The 18534-nt window shown below is 44.1% G+C and overlaps 1 protein-coding gene across 3 annotated transcripts in view; it reads right to left on the bottom strand.

Moving 5' to 3' along the window:
• Window positions 1–1234: 1234 nt before the first annotated feature.
• LOC124149164 (E-selectin-like) overlaps window positions 1235–18534 on the bottom strand; it is a 57509-nt gene continuing 40209 nt past the window's right edge. For 2 of the 3 annotated variants that reach the window (XM_046520564.2, XM_046520562.2), the window contains exons 3-10: window positions 11950–12132; window positions 11289–11465; window positions 8707–8883; window positions 6641–6817; window positions 5033–5206; window positions 3904–4083; window positions 1938–2126; window positions 1235–1625 (exon numbers count right to left, since the gene is read on the bottom strand). In XM_046520564.2, the coding sequence (XP_046376520.2) occupies window positions 1408–1625; window positions 1938–2126; window positions 3904–4083; window positions 5033–5206; window positions 6641–6817; window positions 8707–8883; window positions 11289–11465; window positions 11950–12132 (1475 nt within the window). In that variant the 3' untranslated portion in view covers window positions 1235–1407. The remainder of the gene's footprint in view (window positions 1626–1937; window positions 2127–3903; window positions 4084–5032; window positions 5207–6640; window positions 6818–8706; window positions 8884–11288; window positions 11466–11949; window positions 12133–18534) is intronic. The other variant, XM_046520565.2, reaches the window with a different exon arrangement.

Here is an 18534-nt window from a genome sequence, read left to right as displayed (position 1 = left end):
AGGCGGGGAGGTTCAAATAAGAAAACCTTTTGATTTTTCACGACGTAATGAAAATTCTGGGCGGTCGGGGGATAGGAATCACATAAAAAATATGGACAGCCCAACATTGCCTTTTCTCTTGTATTGCAAGTTACCGTCTCCCCCATTTTTTAATATCAGCGATTCTGTATGCCTCTGCTCTGGGCTACAGACCCCCCCCCCCCCTAGAAAATACTGTTTCTGCATCTCCGATTAGTTGCCACCCTCCCTATCTTCAGAGCTCGCATTTCGGTAAACCAACACTAAGGCTGTGTCCTTTTTTTCTGTGTTTCTCATCTCTCCTGTATTTTCTTTCTGAAGTGAAATAATAAAAAGAAATATATCTCACCTCACTTTTCCCCGCCGCTGGAAATATATGTCCCTATGTGATAAATATAATAATCCTACCATGATAAAACAAACAATCAGGTAAGCTTGATGTTTATGAAGCAAACGACTCGATCTACATCATATATTAACTTAAAGGCTATAAGTACTACTATTACAAAATTTGATAAAGTATGTTACGCAATTAGTGAAACATTTTTTTTCGGATTTTAAAAAAAAGTGGTTGATGCATGTCATCGTATCCTAATTGCGTGGATCGATGCTCATGATGCCAATCACTGGATACGATGACATACATAAACCAAGTCTGACCACCCGATCCCGTCAGTCGCCGTGAAGACCCGGGGTAGAATAGGTCTTCAGCAACCCATGTTGCAGTAAAAGGCGACTATGCTTGTTGTAAGAGGCGACTAACGGGATCGGGTGGTCAGGCTCGCTGACTTGGTTGATGCATGTCATGGATCCCAATTGTGTGGATCGATGCTCATGATATTAATCAGGGGGGGTTGTCTGGTCCAGACTCGATTATTTAGAGACCGCCGTCATTTAGCTGTAATATTGCTGAGTGGCGCGTTTAACAACAAACCAACCAACCAACATGCAAATGTCTTCATTATTGAAGCAATACGAGTGCCCTTTGAAAGATCCCGTTATGGTAAAGAAGCAGACCCAAGGAATCCGAGATTGCTCACTAGTACGAAGAATATAGAAGCTTCGACGCTAATTGCCTGATTACAAAGTTCACCTTTGCGGCCTCATATTGATGTGGCACTAGATCTTTAAGCAGGTAGGTAATGTATTGGAGTAAAAGATCTGATCTTATCGTGATAATCTGCCTTTGGGATACGAACAGTTAACAAAGTCTGCCTAGCTGATCATTTTTATTTTTAAAGAAGGCTTCAGATGAGAAAGTATTTTCCAAAAGATATCTGGCGACGGCATATACAATTCGTAACGCGAAAATAGATGACACCAGAGTAAATCATGTGAATATGATGAACGTTCAACCTTGTACATGCACTGGGGTGTGTGTCAACATTCTCAGAGAAGCGGGTTGATGATATACACTCTGACGTCACATAGAGTCATAGCACTATACACCGTCAGTCTGAACGTCAAATAACGGAAACTGCCAGTCCCTACACAGTTGTACCGAAGTACGCTGCCCGCAGTGATTGAACCGGAAGTCTTCGGGCACGTTGTACTTGACATTCCATTGGCTGATTCAAGGACATGGGTCAAAGTTGACATTCGGGATGCTGAAAAATAGTGATATGTTTCTTTGGTACACGGACTTAATTGTTCTTGTGTGTATCATGGTAGATTTATATATTTATCAATATCGACTAGCCGTGTCTAGCTGTGCAGAGTTGCGTCCCTTAGGTATGCCAGGATCTTATGACAATGGGTTACATTTTCACCCCTAAAAATGCTAAAAGGCATGTATCTGAAAGTTAGCTTATATTCTAAAATGTACCAAATACAAACACCAGTGTCAAGGCGATGAAATAGCTGGGATATTGCTCCCATAAACAACGGTGTGAAAAACGTAGAAATTTAAGAGGAATTACAACAACAATCTGATCTCAGCGATGCTCTCATATGGTCAATCACGAAGTCTCTGCCAAAATCCACTTTCCACCATGGCTGATTCACATGGTTTCCATCAGCGCAGTGGCCAGAGAGAGCCCTGTCGGCTGTTGACGATCCGTAGGTACTGAACTGTGTCGCTGTCTTGTTGGCCGCAATATTTACAAAGTCTGAAAAACACAATCGTAAGTTGAATAAGCTGAGAAGAGCAACATCTGCCCTAATATCACGTAAACAGCGAGTCATAAAATATTTTCTCTTTTTCTTTAATGTAAGAATTCGCGTGGGTCCCGGGTAAGAATGGAGGTCCCCCGTAACCTACGCTTGGGGTAAGAGGAGACAAAATGGGCAGGTGGTTAGTTTGGGTGACTTCGTTCATTACACTGATTTTCAGTTGCGTGGATCGAAGCTCATGATCTTAAATCACTGGATTGTCTGGTCCAGGCTCTATTGTTTACAGACCGCCGTCATGTAGCTGGAGTCTACTGCCGAGTCTACTACTACTACTACTACTACTACTACTACTACTACTACTACTACTACTGTTGTTGTTGTTCCAGTGATTGACATCGATCCACGCATTTGGGATACCTTAACATGTAGCTGACCACCATCCGATCCCGTCAGTCGCCTCTTAAAGACAAAAGTGGGTCTTACTCGGATCTTCACTTTTGCTACAACTGCTAATGTACGAACATCACTGTGTGTGATACGCAGGAATGCATCTCATACAACTGTATGCTAGTATTGCATGATGAATTTAACCGCGGTTTGGCATACAGGTGAAGAATACCTAAAGAACCGGTTACGCGCATTGTTCCCTGCTGCAGAATAGACTCATCCTAGGGTACTGTCTGTATACAGAAACATACCCGGGGTACATTCCAGTAGTACCTGTGCCGACAACGACCCCCTTCAGCACCATCAGGCTGCCACACCTCCCCATTCAACTGATAAACTTAATAAAACATGTCATGAACATCATGCACATGATTTGTTTGTTTGTTTGTTTGTTTATTGTTTAACGCCGCACTCAGCAATATTCCAGCTATATGACGGCGGTCTGTAAACAATAGAGCCTGGACCAGACAATCCACTGTTTGACATCATCAGCATCGACCGACGCAATTGGGATCGATGACATGCATCAACCAAGTCAGCGAGCCTGACCACCCGATAACGTTAGAGGCGCTTCTTATCCTTGCTGAATTTACCAATATACCGGTTATACTGTGTACCCTTATATAAAACCCTTGTTGTCTGACATACTGCTTCTTGTTACCATTCCGATCTTCATAAATCAAACATTTGTCACCTTCCATGACACACTGTTTGAATTCTGTGTACACACGAGTGCACTTCAGTATATATTATCATAACACAATTGTATTCTTCTAAAACAGTATCTTAGTGCAACAGCTATGGTTCAGTTGCTCACGTGTGCGTTTCCCACTTCAGTCCATCCCAAAACAGTTAGGTCGCAGAGACTTAAAGAGCATGGAAGTGCAAATTTCAAATCAAGGCCAACCTTTCGAAAACCACGAACAAATATATATTTTGACCCCATTATTAACATGTATAGGTGAATCAAACTTAATCACATTTTGAACACCAAATGGCTGAATAAAGGCGCCCAAAGGATTTTCAAAATGGTTCTCCTGGTGGCCATGTTGAAAATTCGATTTGAACCTCATTAATGTGTTATCATGTGTATCGTTGCAGCTTCATAGGTCCAGAGGTTTCTGGAGAGAGGATGTGAACAGTGTCAGGATATAGGAGCATAGACAATGAGATCAAATCACAAACAAAACTAAAACTATCGCAAAAAACAACATGGGCGGTTTGAGTGTCATTACAAACTACCCGTTGTACACACTATAAACTACAATTTCATTAGATTTTGAACACAAATGGCACGGGCGGGTGAACTGGAAAATTGATACCCACATTCCACACAAAGACCGTTCATTCCTATCCAAATCCCCGTCTCCGTACATGACGAGGTTAACGTCGTGCCCGTGAAGACGTAGTCTGTGCGACATTCATAAGTGACGTTTGCTGTGAATGTCGTCGTGGTGTAGGTGCTGTTGGCGTTCACAACATCAGGAGGTGTCCCACAATCTACAACTGTCAACAGACCCGAGAAGATCGGGGTTAGAATATGTCTTCAGCAACCCGTGCTTGTCGGAAGGGGCAACTAACGCTGACTAAAGGTCTGACTTTACAAAGCGTCATAAATATTAACTCTAGTAACACTGCGGTCAAGTCTTTAGGTAATACTTTTGTCGCGAAGAAATATCCCAGGTCTTATAATAGTATGTACAGTACTAACGAATATAAAACAGAATTCATAAATGGCATGCCCATAAACACAAGTAAGGGCGACTATTCGGCATTCTAGGGTCAGGTGGCTGTGGCTGTGGCTGTGGGTGTTAGTGAGTGAGTGAGTAGGGTTCAACGCCGCTTTTAACAGTATTCCAGTTATATCGTGGCGTGTGGGAGGAAAGCCCGGAGTGATGCAGGTCTAAGACGTTTACCACTTCGGTGAAACCCACGAGCACGGGTATGGTGCTGACAAACCTAGAAACATAATCGGGGCGAACCGGGATTCGAACCCACAATCATAGGTTTCTGGCGTGCCCAAGGGACGCAACTCTGCACAGCGAATCGCGGCGCCCTAGACGACTGGGCCACCCGTGCCCCCGATGTGGGTGTGAAGGGGGTTGGTGTGGGGGCAGGGGAGCTGGGAGTTTGTATGGAGACTGGATAACCAGATATTATTAAATTAAAAATAAGCCTAAATATATTTTTTTAAATAGCTTTTTATGCAGCAGACAATTTCTTTTTTTCAACATTCTGAAGCATAATCATATTCTTCTATCATCTTCTGGGACATTAGATATTTTTCGATACAGTCCAATGAAGTATATTAAACCTCGTTGACTCGAACTCTGTTAACTCGAACTCAACTAAGTCGACACATCGTTTGAGACAATTCGCCAGAATCTTGATCGATTATGTAGCATACTATCCACACTATGTCTCAAACGACGGATAACTCGAAACTGTAGTTTACTTTGACACATCCCACGGCCCTGCCACAGCCCATTGTGATCACACGTGGCACCCTCGACGATGCCGCTGTAGTTGTAGCCCACGTTGCACGTGTACACGGCTACAGATGCGTACGTAGTCCCATCGTAGACCACGTTGCCGTGAGCGACTTCGCCGGGGACGCCGCAGTCAACAACTTGAGAAGAAAAGTCAGTTTCAGAAAAATAGCATCCTGACATTCAGGCAAGTTGATTTTACAAAACGTCAAGGTTTAGTAGAAATCTTTGATTCTTAAATAAACTGCCGGGATAGAGAAAGTATTCACTTAAAATTAAATTTGACCAAACACTTACTAACGTTTTAAAAACTTTACTTTGCTGAAAACAAACGTTAGGCCCAAAACTTGACGTCGTTGCTTTATCGCTATTTGACCCGTGAAGATCCGGGGGTAGAATAGGTCCTCAGTTAACACACAGGCCTTAAATGAGGCAAAATTTGAAATGTACATTGATATAGAAATAATCCTAATGCATCTATAGAAATAGTTAATGAATATGTAAAATGTAAGGATTTTATAAAAGTTATCAAAATTTTGTCTTTTTTACACCCACAACGGAATCTGTTTGGGCAGGTAATAGAGACTGATTATTCTTTGTTGTTGTTGTTGACGTTTTATATTTATATGAATTCATGCTTTGTCTGTGATGCTGCGTTGACAAATATGTACATTTATTCGGGCCTATCAAATGTGTAAAAAAGTATATGATTTCAACATTGTATGTGAATACCAGCAATATCAAAGCTGTACACATTCATCAGCATACCTGTGAAGATCCGGGTAGAATAGGTCTTCAGCAACCCATGCTTGCCGTAAAAGGCGACTATGCTTGTCGTAAGAGGCGACTTAGGGGATCGGGTGGTCAGGCTCGCTGACTTGGTTGATGCATGTCATCGATCCCAATTGCGTGGATCGATGCTCATGATATTAATCACTGGATTGTCTAAACGCTATTTGTGTCTTGTTGGTTGTTTAACGCCGCACTCAGCAATATTACAGCTATATGACGGCGGTCTGTAATTAATCGAAATCATGAGCATCGATCCACGCAATTGGGATCCATGACATGCATTAACCAAGTCAGCAAGCCTGACCACCCGATCCCGTTAGTCGCCTTTTACGACAAACATAGTCGCCTTTGACGGCAAGCATGGGTTGCTGAAGACCTATTCTACCCCGGAATCTTCACGGGTCTATTTGTGTCTTAATGTACGAAATGAAACAAACAAAAGATGTTAATTCGATGGTGATGCATTTGGTACGGGAGTCACGGTTGTGTTTTGGACCTTACGTATGCAGAGTTGCGGCGACTGTTTTCAGCCTTGTTGCGTTTCGATGACGTTTGCGATGTTTTGTTTATCTCCAGTTGGCAAGTGTATACTCTCTTTTGCAGGGCAGTTAAGTCCAATGATAAGTTCTTTCATTTCAGGTTGTTTGAAAAGTGATTGTTTGTTTGTTTTCAAGTTTCGGGCGTTTCTGTTTATAAAACAAACCCGGTTGCATACATATTCCAAATAATGTTCAACTATTAGTACTTTTTTGACAGACAATTTTCGTTCCCCGAGTACTTACTTTGACAAAGTCCCATAAGGCCACCCCAGAAGCCATCAGCGTTACAAGAGGCTCTGTCGCTACTGCCGGAGAAGTTGTAGCCGATGTTGCAGGTGTAGTCGGCAACTGATCCGTACGTCGTTGAGGTTGATGCAGTAGTGCTATTGTTAAGAATAGTAGGCGGTCCGCAGTCGATGACTAGGTGCAGAAAATAAAACAAATGGTCACAGTTACTACAAATCTCATTAAATCAGATCTTCTGCTCGGATACGTTGGTTGGTTGGTTAGTATGGGTTGCTGAAGACCTATTCTACCCCGGAATCTTCACGGGTCCACGATATCTCTGACAAAAACCTCCAAAAGAAGGATGCCTGGGTTCTTGATCTGGTCCCGGAAGATCCGGGGTAGAATAGGTCTTCAGCAACCCATGCTTGTCGTAAAAGGCGACTATGCTTGTCGTGAAAGGCGACTAACGGGATAGGGTGGTCAGGCTCGTTGACACGGTTGATGCATGTCATCGCATTCCAATTGCTCACAGACCCATGAAGATCCGGGATAGAATAAGTTTTCAGCGACCCATGCTTACTGTAAAAGGCGACTATGCTTGTCGTAAGAGGCAACGGGATCGGGTGGTCGGGCTCGCGGACTTCGTTGATGTCATCGATCCCAATTGAGTGCGGCGTAAAACAACAAACCAACCAACCCATGGTTCCAGCAAAATTTGAAGTAATTGGTACCTCCGTTTTTAAAAGAGAATTGCTGACCATTTGGATGCCTACTTGTCGCCTTAATGTCTTAACCAAAAAATTTTACATTGATGTTATCAATGAGAAGTCAAGCATTTTCACAACGATAAAGGTCTTTTTCTATCGTCGTTGCAGATGTTGAATCCAATTTGGCCTTTTCGTATTTCGACCTGAAGTTCGAGAGGAGAATATTTGCGGTATCTGTTACTCAACAGTCTACATATGCATAACCAATTTGCACAAAATCTGGCCACTAGTTATTGAGTTATCTCTGGTACCGACATCGGAGAAACTATCCATGGGACATTTGTCACTAAACGTGGCGACCATAGATATAGTTACATCTCTATCTTCAAGGTCATCTCAAGTTTACTGAGAAATAAAATTGTGAAATATTTGACATCCTCATAGATATCATCTATGTGAAATTAGGGGATAGGTCATTAAGGCAAGAAGGAGGTATTCACATGGTGGGAAGCGTTTGGTCACTTTAGTTTAAGTGTATAGCTTCCCAAATAAAATTAATTATCAATTTTCATTTACAATCCAGTGATTGCTATCATGAGCATCGATCCACGAAATTGGGATACGATGACATGCACCAACCAAGTCACAGAGCCTGACCACCCGATCCAATAGGTCGCCTCTTACGTCAAGCGTTGTGGCTTTTTACGGCAAGCATGGGTTGCTGAAGACCTATTCTACCCCGGATTTTCACGGCGGTAGTGAATAAGTGAGTGAGTTTGATACTGTGTCATTCAACAATATTTCTGTTATATCACGTGTCAGCTTGGTATGGGAGGAAAGCCCGAAGTGATGCAGGTCTTAGCTTAGACGTTTACCACTTGGTATATTCAAGGCCAATCTGAGATTTGAACCTGGTTGTTAGGTTGCTTGCACTTGGAAGCGACTCACCCCTGCACAGCAAATGGCACCGTCTTAGACAACCGGGCCACCCTGCTCCGAGATGTTCGATCATTTCAGGTGTCCCCACTGTGATATTGCGGGAATATTGCTAAAAGCGGCGTAAAACCAGACTCACTCACTCACTAGATGCTCGCAATGCAGAACTACTGCAAATAGTGACATTTCGGTATATGGCCCATATACCTTGTCTCAAGTTTCACATTTTATGTATGATATCGACAGTGCACACCTGATCTAGAATAACATTACCACTTGCGTTTTATTAGGTTCATCATAAATGTGCAATCTTGTAGAACATAGGACCACTGAGTTAAGAACTCTCTCACACAAAGCCTCCTTCCCCAAGGCATGTATCGTTTGAAAATACGGGTATTTCTTCATAACGCTGTTTATACTTGATTACTACCCACTCACGGTTGCATTGTCCATCCAGCCCCTCCCATCTCCCCGAGGTAGAACACGTCGCTACGTTGCTGTCTCCTGTGAAGTTGTACCCGGTGCTGCAGTTGTAAATTACCTCTGCTCCGTAGGTGCTGTTGTTGAAGAAGTGGTTAGCGTTGTCGAGTGCATCTGGCGCAGTGCAGGTGATTTCTAGAACAGAGAAGGTGACTGGTAAGAAATTCATGGTCACCAGCTGGGCTCTGACTTTTAATTCCGTGTCACGGAACATTGCCTTCAAACTTGATTCCTTTGAGGCCCGAAAAGATCACTTCGGCTAAGGTAACCTTTTTGTTCGAACTCTTGGTTAGACATATTGATTCTGGGTACTATTATTCTATGAAATAACGGCTTCCCTAGTGTGTCATTCCGAATCTTAGTCATGTATATTTATCAAACATCAAACAAACAAACAGTGTATTATCTGGTTTCTCTTAGGAACATGAGCTCCCGCAAGAGAATTGATTCATTGTCATCGGGTATGTTCCCATTTCAAAAAGAATATTGACTATCCAAACCACTGAACCTTCACCAGAGTTATTTGGTATCATGTGAATCTACCATAGACTGTCGATAACACATAATGATTGACGCATTGTACCCCTTGACGCTTCTGTACCCACGGTGTTCCATGGCCCTGATAGTTCGGGGAGATTCCCGAGTCGATACTCACATTGCTCTACAGACAATATTGGTTTTAGAAAGGTAAATGTCTCACTGTAGACGTTACACCATGGAAATACTAGCGTGGTATTATATTGATATTGAATTTATCATCAACATTCGGTCACCTGGCCATGTACAAATTGATATTTCTGTCAATCTTCACCAAGGAGATGACAACTGATAACGATGGCGTTTACAGAGGACACTGGCACTCTCATGAAAAATTCATGTTTCATGAACATTACAATAATCGCTCATTGTTTGCGTTGATTCATTATTACCCGACCCGTAAAGATCCAGGTTAGGATTGGTCTTCAGCAACCCATGCTTGTAGGAGGTGGTTATGTTTGTCTGGCTCGCTGACTTGGTTGATGCATGTCTTCGTATCCCAAATGCTCGATGCTCATGATGTCAATCACTGGATTGGCTGGTCCAGACTAGATTATTTACAGACCACCGTCTAAATAGTTGGAATATTACTGAGTGCGGCTACTGAGTGCGGCTACTGAGTGCGGCGTTACACAACAACAAAAAACGAATGAACGAACAGTTGGTCCTCGTAAAATTTAAAGTGGTGTTAAACCAACTCACTTTTGATAAAAGCTTGGTATTATGAGAGAGTCCCTTTGGTAGACAGCGGGGATTAAGCGTGGCAGGGAAAGCCTTGAAGACGACCCCGTCCTGAGAGGCTTGTGACATCATCAACAGAAATGATCCAGAGAATCCACAATGTGGTGATGATGAGACCGGCGAATGAATAAGCGTCAAATTGCTAATTCAGAAGGTACTTAGAGAGTGTACATTCCATTATCACAGAAACCATGGCAACGAAGGAGGTATCAGCTCGCTATGTTCCATAGCTTCTGACATCTGATCAAAGACGCACCAGGCACAACTTTTCTTTTGATAATCTAGCTCTGTTTGAAGCTTGTCCAGAAGGTTCTTACAAAGATGTGTGACGATGGAGGAAACCTGGGTTCACCTTAGTCCAAACAACAATCAAAACAGTGGAAGCATTTGATGTTACCACCACCAGCTTGGAAGGTTATGGTTTCCCTGTTCAGGGATGCCGAGTGTGTCATCATGATGGACTATCTTCAAAATGGCCAGACAATAAAAGGAGGATCACTGTTGAGCCAATAACGGGATAAAATAGGATTAAGATACGTGGGAAGATGAGAAAAGATGTGCTCTTCCACCAGGTCAATGCGCCAGCGCAAAAATCAGTCATTGCCATGCTTACATTCCACGAGAGTTGTTTGAACTCAGCTGTTCCCGAAAAAAAAGCGAAAGCTCTAGGCGGAACACATTTCGACACGAACGAAGACGTCATAGCTGCTTTGGGGAACTTTTTGGACAGCCTACAGGAGGACTTCTACGAAATTGGGACATTGGGATAAAAGCACTCCAACATTGTTGGCAAAATTTGAATCAATGTGGAAGGGGATTATGTCAAGTCCTTCTATGGAAGGCTCAGAACATATCCGCAACCCCTCGCGTTCATGTTACATCATGGCGATGTGGGAGACAAGGTTGCAGTGATGCACGTCTTGACGTTTACCTCTTTGGTAAAATCCACGTACACGGGTATGGTGCTGACTAAACTAGAAATGTAATCAGAAAATAAATCTGGAATTCAATTTCACGATCATAGGTTTCTGGCACGACTAAGGGACGCAACTCTGCACAGGGAGGCGGAATGACGACTGGACCATAAGTGCCCCTGTTAATAGGATATAAGGAAAATCACCAACCTGATATAAAATTGCAGGAGATATTAACTGCAACGTGGCGCGTTAAGCCATTCCCTAATTAATACTTTTCAATCATGTTGAAAGTTTTGTTGTTGTTTTTTAAAAAAAATGAAATACTCAAAAAAACTTCTTCCTTACGTTCACATTGACCATTGAAGCCTTCCCAGAGTCCACTACTTCCACACGTTGCAACGTTGTCGCTGCCGCTGAAGTTGTATCCGATGTCGCAGGAGAAGGTGACGTTTTCACCATACGTAGTGAGGGTGTAGGACGGTCTGCCATTCAGGAGGGGAACAGGGTCCTCACAATCAATTACTGAAAATATATATATTGGGTTTTATGCGAGACATGTGGTCGACTATGACTTTTGTCAACCATCCATATACTGGTTTTAACATTGTGGATTCTTTTCCGAACCATTTGATTCTTTCATTTTTGCCGGATCGGTTGTTAACATGTTAATATTGATAAGAGTGCATAAGGCTGTATGCCTTGATGGGTGATTTCAGCTTTCCATAGTGAACTTTCCCTTTCTGTCGAGCAATATTCCAGGATCTCAACAGATGCGACCGGTAGGGAAGGATCCGCTAACCTTTTGGCGAACACCTGGTATCATCACTATTTGGTAGTCATTCATGAACACATGCCGACGCCAGGCAGGGTAACAACAAGTACCATATTTTAACGTCTTTTGGTATGACGCGGCTCAAGATCGAACCATCGTTCCCCTGCTCTCAAGGCAGACGACAGAGGCGGTCCAAAAAGGTTATATCTATTAGAAATAGAGAATAAAATTTACTTTCACATTTTCCGCTGAAGCCCTTCCACTGCCCAAGCGTGCCGCACATTGCGATGTTGTTGTCACCGCTGAAGTTGTAACCTACATCACAGTTGTAGATGAGGACTGACTTGTATTTTGTGTCCGTAAAAGTAAAGTTTCCGTTTTCGAGGGGGTCCGGAGCGGAACAGTCGGCTTCTAGAACTAAGATACTTTGAATAAAATTTGTATTCGCTACATAATAGACATGTAATTGTGTTTTTACCTCGATGTTTGTACCTGTATGACAGGGGATCTTTGCACCGACACGTTAACACTGTGCGAGAAGGACTGAGGACACATGAATAGAGGTTTATGTTAGGTACCTTTCAATTAAAAATTCTCGGTACAAATGAGCGAAGCATTCAAACCTGTATGTCTGTTTTCAGAAAATGAAGTTAATCAGCTAGCAACAAATGCAAACGATAAAGGCGGCGTCATAATATCGTTGTGGATATTATGATCTCCCTGTCGCTTCTGGTCTCCTGGCTTAAAAGCCCTAAAGAGAGTACAGTCGTATTAGGATTAGGGACGGCTTTGGCCTACGTAATCTGAATTATTTGAGACTTGGAAACAACCTTCAGAAATCGTTGTGAAATTCATCATTCACATGAGTGAAAGTTTTCTTTGTTCATGCCAGCACCTGCTCGTTAGCATTATAACAAAACTAAATGTATAGGTATAGTATAGTATGGCTAACTAAGTCAAATGTGCTGATTTTCGAGATTTTTAGTAAGCTTATTCAGTATTTTAATATGCGTAAATATTTGACCCTACTGGCTTTCTTGAGAGATATGGATATAAACAGTACAAACATTAGGTAGAAATATCACAAGTCGGACTTGCTCATCGATAATCCCTTGAAGTTTCTCAAATCTGCCATTTTTCACTCAATTCAGTCTTATTCGGGTCCTTGGTCATGCACACGAGCCCCAAAAACGTTCAAGGACAAGAAAGAAAAATAGACCAGTTATCAACCATTTGAAGTTCAATTATTTCCGAAACTTTCAAATGTGACATTTCCAGTGAGGATGTTACCTATAATCTTTGGATAAACACATCTTCGAGTATTCTCATAGATTGTAAACAAGTCATATTTTTTCGCCTCTACAGATCCCTTTGTAAATAGAGGTTATCACGCGTGTGTGTTTGGGGATGGTAAATATCCTGCATTAGGAATAAACTTTGTATTTAGCGAGCCTTGGCGAGCCTTTCGCGGGAATCCATCGGTCTGTCCGCTGGAGTAACTGCCCTTTGTCAAAGGGAAGCTACTCTAACCCTAGTCTGTGAGACGTCACGGCCACGGTCACACTCCGTCGCAGTGGTGACTCAGCATAACACCACTGCCACAGGCTAATTTGCATATCACGTGACCGGACTTTTCTCATGTTTGTAAACAAACGCGCTTTTTCAGAAATCAGACTGATTTGAGCCGTACAACCAATGTAAACATAGGATAACTATGCAAAAACAAGTAGATTTTTACGTATTTGCATACTTTCTCAATGAAAGTTAACCATTCTTTGACATTTGTTTATGAAAATGTGTAGACTTGTCAAACATGAAACGGATGAAAAGCATATGCAATATCTTGAATGGACTGTGAAAGATGTGACGAATCGTCACATGGCGCTGGCCTGTGGCAGAGGTACTATGCTAGCTGGCTGCCGGCCGCATGGAACTCTGGGTAGGAGAGTGGGCCACGGTCAGACATTGTTGACAGTCGGTCTGTCCTGTCATTACGTTAAGAAGTGTAGTCAGGTGTACACACAGCGACAAAACGAATCAAGGTAACAATTCAAACACATTTCGGCCAAATCCAACTATTCTAATTTGTGGAGAAGGTTTCAAGCTGCAGATGTCTACAAGCACAGATATGGCTACTAATCCCGCTTGGCTAGGCCTCGTGCCCTCGCAAAATTATTTCGAAATTGATATCTCCAAAGTTGCCAGAACTTATAAACTTCCTTAGCTACGTCACAGTTAGACACTGATTTTCAGTTTATCAGACTATTCTTTTGATAATGATAGCAATTATCCCTGTAATTTATCCAGATTCCCGATGGTTAATTCTGACTCGATCGCCGAATGACGAGGGCGACGCCATGTTTGTATATAAACAGTGAAAGTAGTCCCTACTTGACCTTTGATATTTGCATCTCTATCCGCATATGACCCCAACAGATATCGTTTTTATCCGTTGGCTTTATCACTCCGAGAAAACTACCCATTATATGATAAAGGCAATTACCTAGCTAGGCTACTGCAAAAGGACGTTATGTGGGCGGACGGCTAGTGTTTACATGGATGGGTTTGGGGCTCCCTGTCATCCGGGTTCATGACAGAAATTTGTCCACATTCAGGCCGCAGCCAAAGGAATATTAAGATAGAAATTACATTTTCATGTTATCGATAGGGCATGTAAAAACTACATACATGGCATATACTTTTGTATTCAATGAACATAGCTGTACAGGAGACCAGTCAGTCGTCCTCGTCTTTTTCATATTTTTATCTGTAAATAAAGATTCAGAGCTACAAAAGTCCCAACAAGACTGTAGGACTTCAACTCTCCAATAGTTAAACCTTCCCTTTAAATACATCAATATTCAAGCAGCTCCAGCCTTTGGTGTCTATTTTCCCAACTCTTCCTGTACAATCGATATTCCATGAAGACTTCAAAGAGCCTCAAACGACTATTACACAAAGTTGTTTTTTTTATCACGATTAGAACATTGAAGGCCTCCGTAAAGTTTTCAAAAGGTGTTATAGTAGACATGGAGGACCAATGTGGTACTAAATTGCGGATATTCTAAAATAGGATGAAGAGAATTATTGCAAAACATACACTTTCTATCATCATGTGATTACTATTGTTAAAAATCGTGATGAAAATGTTAATCCGTATCTAAATATTTAAACCATCATGATGACGTCATGATTGTTGTAGTTGATTCTGAGCCAGGAAATCACTGACCATGATGACGTGCATTTTAAACATGCACAACTGACGCAACTTCTGATAAAATATAGAGAAATTATGAACGAATCTGTTGGTTCCGAAAGTTGGTTCTACTTCCTGAATCATCAGTCTCTTATGATTTCTCCATTACGGAAAATCAGGAGGTGCTCTTTTCATGTAAGAAACATTGACATTATTCGGAACCTCTCACTGCAAACATCTAAGGGGACACTCAAGGGGTCCTCGTCTTCCAAGTTTTGTTACCGTATTTGGCTGCCAATTGGAGCATCTTCAGGACAAATAGTTCGCCAGCATGAGATCCATATTGCTGCATGGATTGTAAAACAGATCAAACGAAGATTGTCATGTTACCTATCATTCAATATGTTCTCTAGGTATCCATCAGACAGAGTGAGTGAGTGAGTGAGTGAGTTGGGTCTAACGCCGCTTTTAAACAGTATTCCAGTTATATCGCGGCTTGTCAGCTTAATGTGGGAGGAAAGCCCGAAGTGATGCAGGTTTCAGACGTTTACCACTTCGGTGAAACCCACGAGCACGGGTATAGTGTTGACAAACTTAGACACATAATGGGGGCGAACCGGGATTCGAACCCACAATCATAGGTTTCTGGCGTACACAAGGGACGCAACTCTGGACAGTGTCACTGATTTGCAGTGAACAACTAACATACTTTTCTCCACTATTTTGCCTTTTACGCCCAATTAAATCTATTTCGGCAGATAACCGAGACTGATTATTCTCTGGCGTTGACATTATATAATTCCTTGACCTTAATTCTTACAATTCTGCTGGTGGACTGAAGTCACCGAGTTTCATCATAAGTGTATCCTGAGTAAAATAAGTCTGCCTAAAACATAACTCGACATTGAGGAAAGTCGAGCTGATAGCATTCCAATAGAACGAGAACATCGACTGCCACTAAACGACCCCCACGGCCGATAATTGTTAAATTTTCTTTTTTCAAAGATAGAGAATTCATGAAAGTAGTGGCCGGACCCAAACTCAGTAATACCGGTGATGTACGAGTCTCCCCCGGCTACGCCAAGGCGGTAGGAGACACAGGCACAGAGGCGATGATTGTTATTTATTTCATACAATAAATTGATCATTAACGATATCACCTACAAATACGATTGGCCAAAGCACTTGGCCGAAGTGGGGAAACGACGGCACAAAACGCCACGGAGATCGGCGCCCAGGTCAGCCAGCCACAGTCCGGCCCGATCAAGATGAATCCGAAGACTTATACACATGTACAGGCAGACTGGGGAAGTGACCGCCCAGGTCGTCACGATCCAGATGAATCCGAAGACTTATACACATGTACAGGCAGACTGGGGAAGTGACCACCCAGGTCGTCACGATCCAGATGAATCCGAAGACTTATACACATGTACAGGCAGACAGGGGAAGTGACCGCCCAGGTCAGCTAGCCCCAGTCGGTCACGATCCAGATGAATCCGAAGACTTATACACATGTACAGGCAGACTGGGGAAACCGCCGCCCAGGTCAGCCAGCCCCAGTCCGTCACGATCCAGATGAATCCGAAGACTTATACACATGTACAGGCAGACTGGGGAAACCGCCGCCCAGGTCAGCCAGCCCCAGTCCGTCACGATCTAGATGAATCGGAAGACTTATACACATGTACAGGCAGACTGGGGAAGTGGCCGCCCAGGTCAGCCAGCCCCAGTCCGTCACGATCCAGATGAATCGGAAGACTTATACACATGTACAGGCAGACTGGGGAAGTGGCCGCCCAGGTCGTCACGATCCAGATGAATCCGAAGACTTATACACATGTACAGGCAGACTGGGGAAGTGGCCGCCCAGGTCAGCCAGCCCCAGTCCGTCCCGATCTAGATGAATCTGAAGACTTATACACATGTACAGGCAGACTGGGGAAGTGGCCGCCCAGGTCAGCCAGCCCCAGTCCGTCACGATCCAGTTGAATCCGAAGACTTATACACATGTACAGGCAGACTGGGGAAGTGACCGCCCAGGTCAGCCAGCCCCAGTCGGTCACGATCCAGATGAATCGGAAGACTTATACACATGTACAGGCAGACTGGGGAAGTGGCCGCCCAGGTCAGCCAGCCCCAGTCGGTCACGATCCAGATGAATCCGAAGACTTATACACATGTACAGGCAGACTGGGGAAGTGGCCGCCCAGGTCAGCCAGCCCCAGTCCGTCCCGATCCAGATGAATCGGAAGACTTATACACATGTACAGGCAGACTGGGGAAGTGGCCGCCCAGGTCAGCCAGCCCCAGTCCGTCACGATCCAGTTGAATCCGAAGACTTATACACATGTACAGGCAGACTGGGGAAGTGGCCGCCCAGGTCAGCCAGCCCCAGTCGGTCACGATCCAGATGAATCGGAAGACTTATACACATGTACAGGCAGACTGGGGAAGTGGCCGCCCAGGTCAGCCAGCCCCAGTCGGTCACGATCCAGATGAATCTGAAGACTTATACACATGTACAGGCAGACTGGGGAAGTGGCCGCCCAGGTCAGCCAGCCCCAGTCCGTCACGATCCAGATGAATCGGAAGACTTATACACATGTACAGGCAGACTGGGGAAGTGGCCGCCCAGGTCAGCCAGCCCTAGTCCGTCACGATCCAGATGAATCGGAAGACTTATACACATGTACAGGCAGACTGGGGAAGTGGCCGCCCAGGTCAGCCAGCCCCAGTCGGTCACGATCCAGATGAATCGGAAGACTTATACACATGTACAGGCAGACTGGGGAAGTGGCCGCCCAGGTCAGTCAGCCCCAGTCCGTCACGATCCAGATGAATCCGAAGACTTATACACATGTACAGACAGACTGGGGAAGTGGCCGCCCAGGTCAGCCAGCCCCAGTCCGTCACGATCCAGATGAATCTGAAGACTTATACACATGTACAGGCAGACTGGGGAAGCGGCCGCCCAGGTCAGCCAGCCCCAGTCCGTCACGATCCAGATGAATCTGAAGACTTATACACATGTACAGGCAGACTGGGGAAGTGGCCGCCCAGGTCGTCACGATCCAGATGAATCCGAAGACTTATACACATGTACAGGCAGACTGGGGAAGTGGCCGCCCAGGTCAGCCAGCCCCAGTCCGTCCCGATCTAGATGAATCTGAAGACTTATACACATGTACAGGCAGACTGGGGAAGTGGCCGCCCAGGTCAGCCAGCCCCAGTCCGTCACGATCCAGATGAATCCGAAGACTTATACACATGTACAGGCAGACTGGGGAAGTGGCCGCCCAGGTCAGCCAGCCCCAGTCGGTCACGATCCAGATGAATCGGAAGACTTATACACATGTACAGGCAGACTGGGGAAGTGGCCGCCCAGGTCAGTCAGCCCCAGTCCGTCACGATCCAGATGAATCTGAAGACTTATACACATGTACAGGCAGACTGGGGAAGTGGCCGCCCAGGTCAGCCAGCCCCAGTCCGTCACGATCCAGTTGAATCCGAAGACTTATACACATGTACAGGCAGACTGGGGAAGTGACCGCCCAGGTCAGCCAGCCCCAGTCGGTCACGATCCAGATGAATCGGAAGACTTATACACATGTACAGGCAGA

This window comes from Haliotis rufescens, unplaced genomic scaffold, assembly GCF_023055435.1.
Source record: "Haliotis rufescens isolate VD_foot unplaced genomic scaffold, xgHalRufe1.0.p SCAF_96, whole genome shotgun sequence".
NCBI lineage: Eukaryota > Metazoa > Mollusca > Gastropoda > Lepetellida > Haliotidae > Haliotis > Haliotis rufescens.
This window is presented reverse-complemented; position numbering and strand designations above follow the sequence as displayed.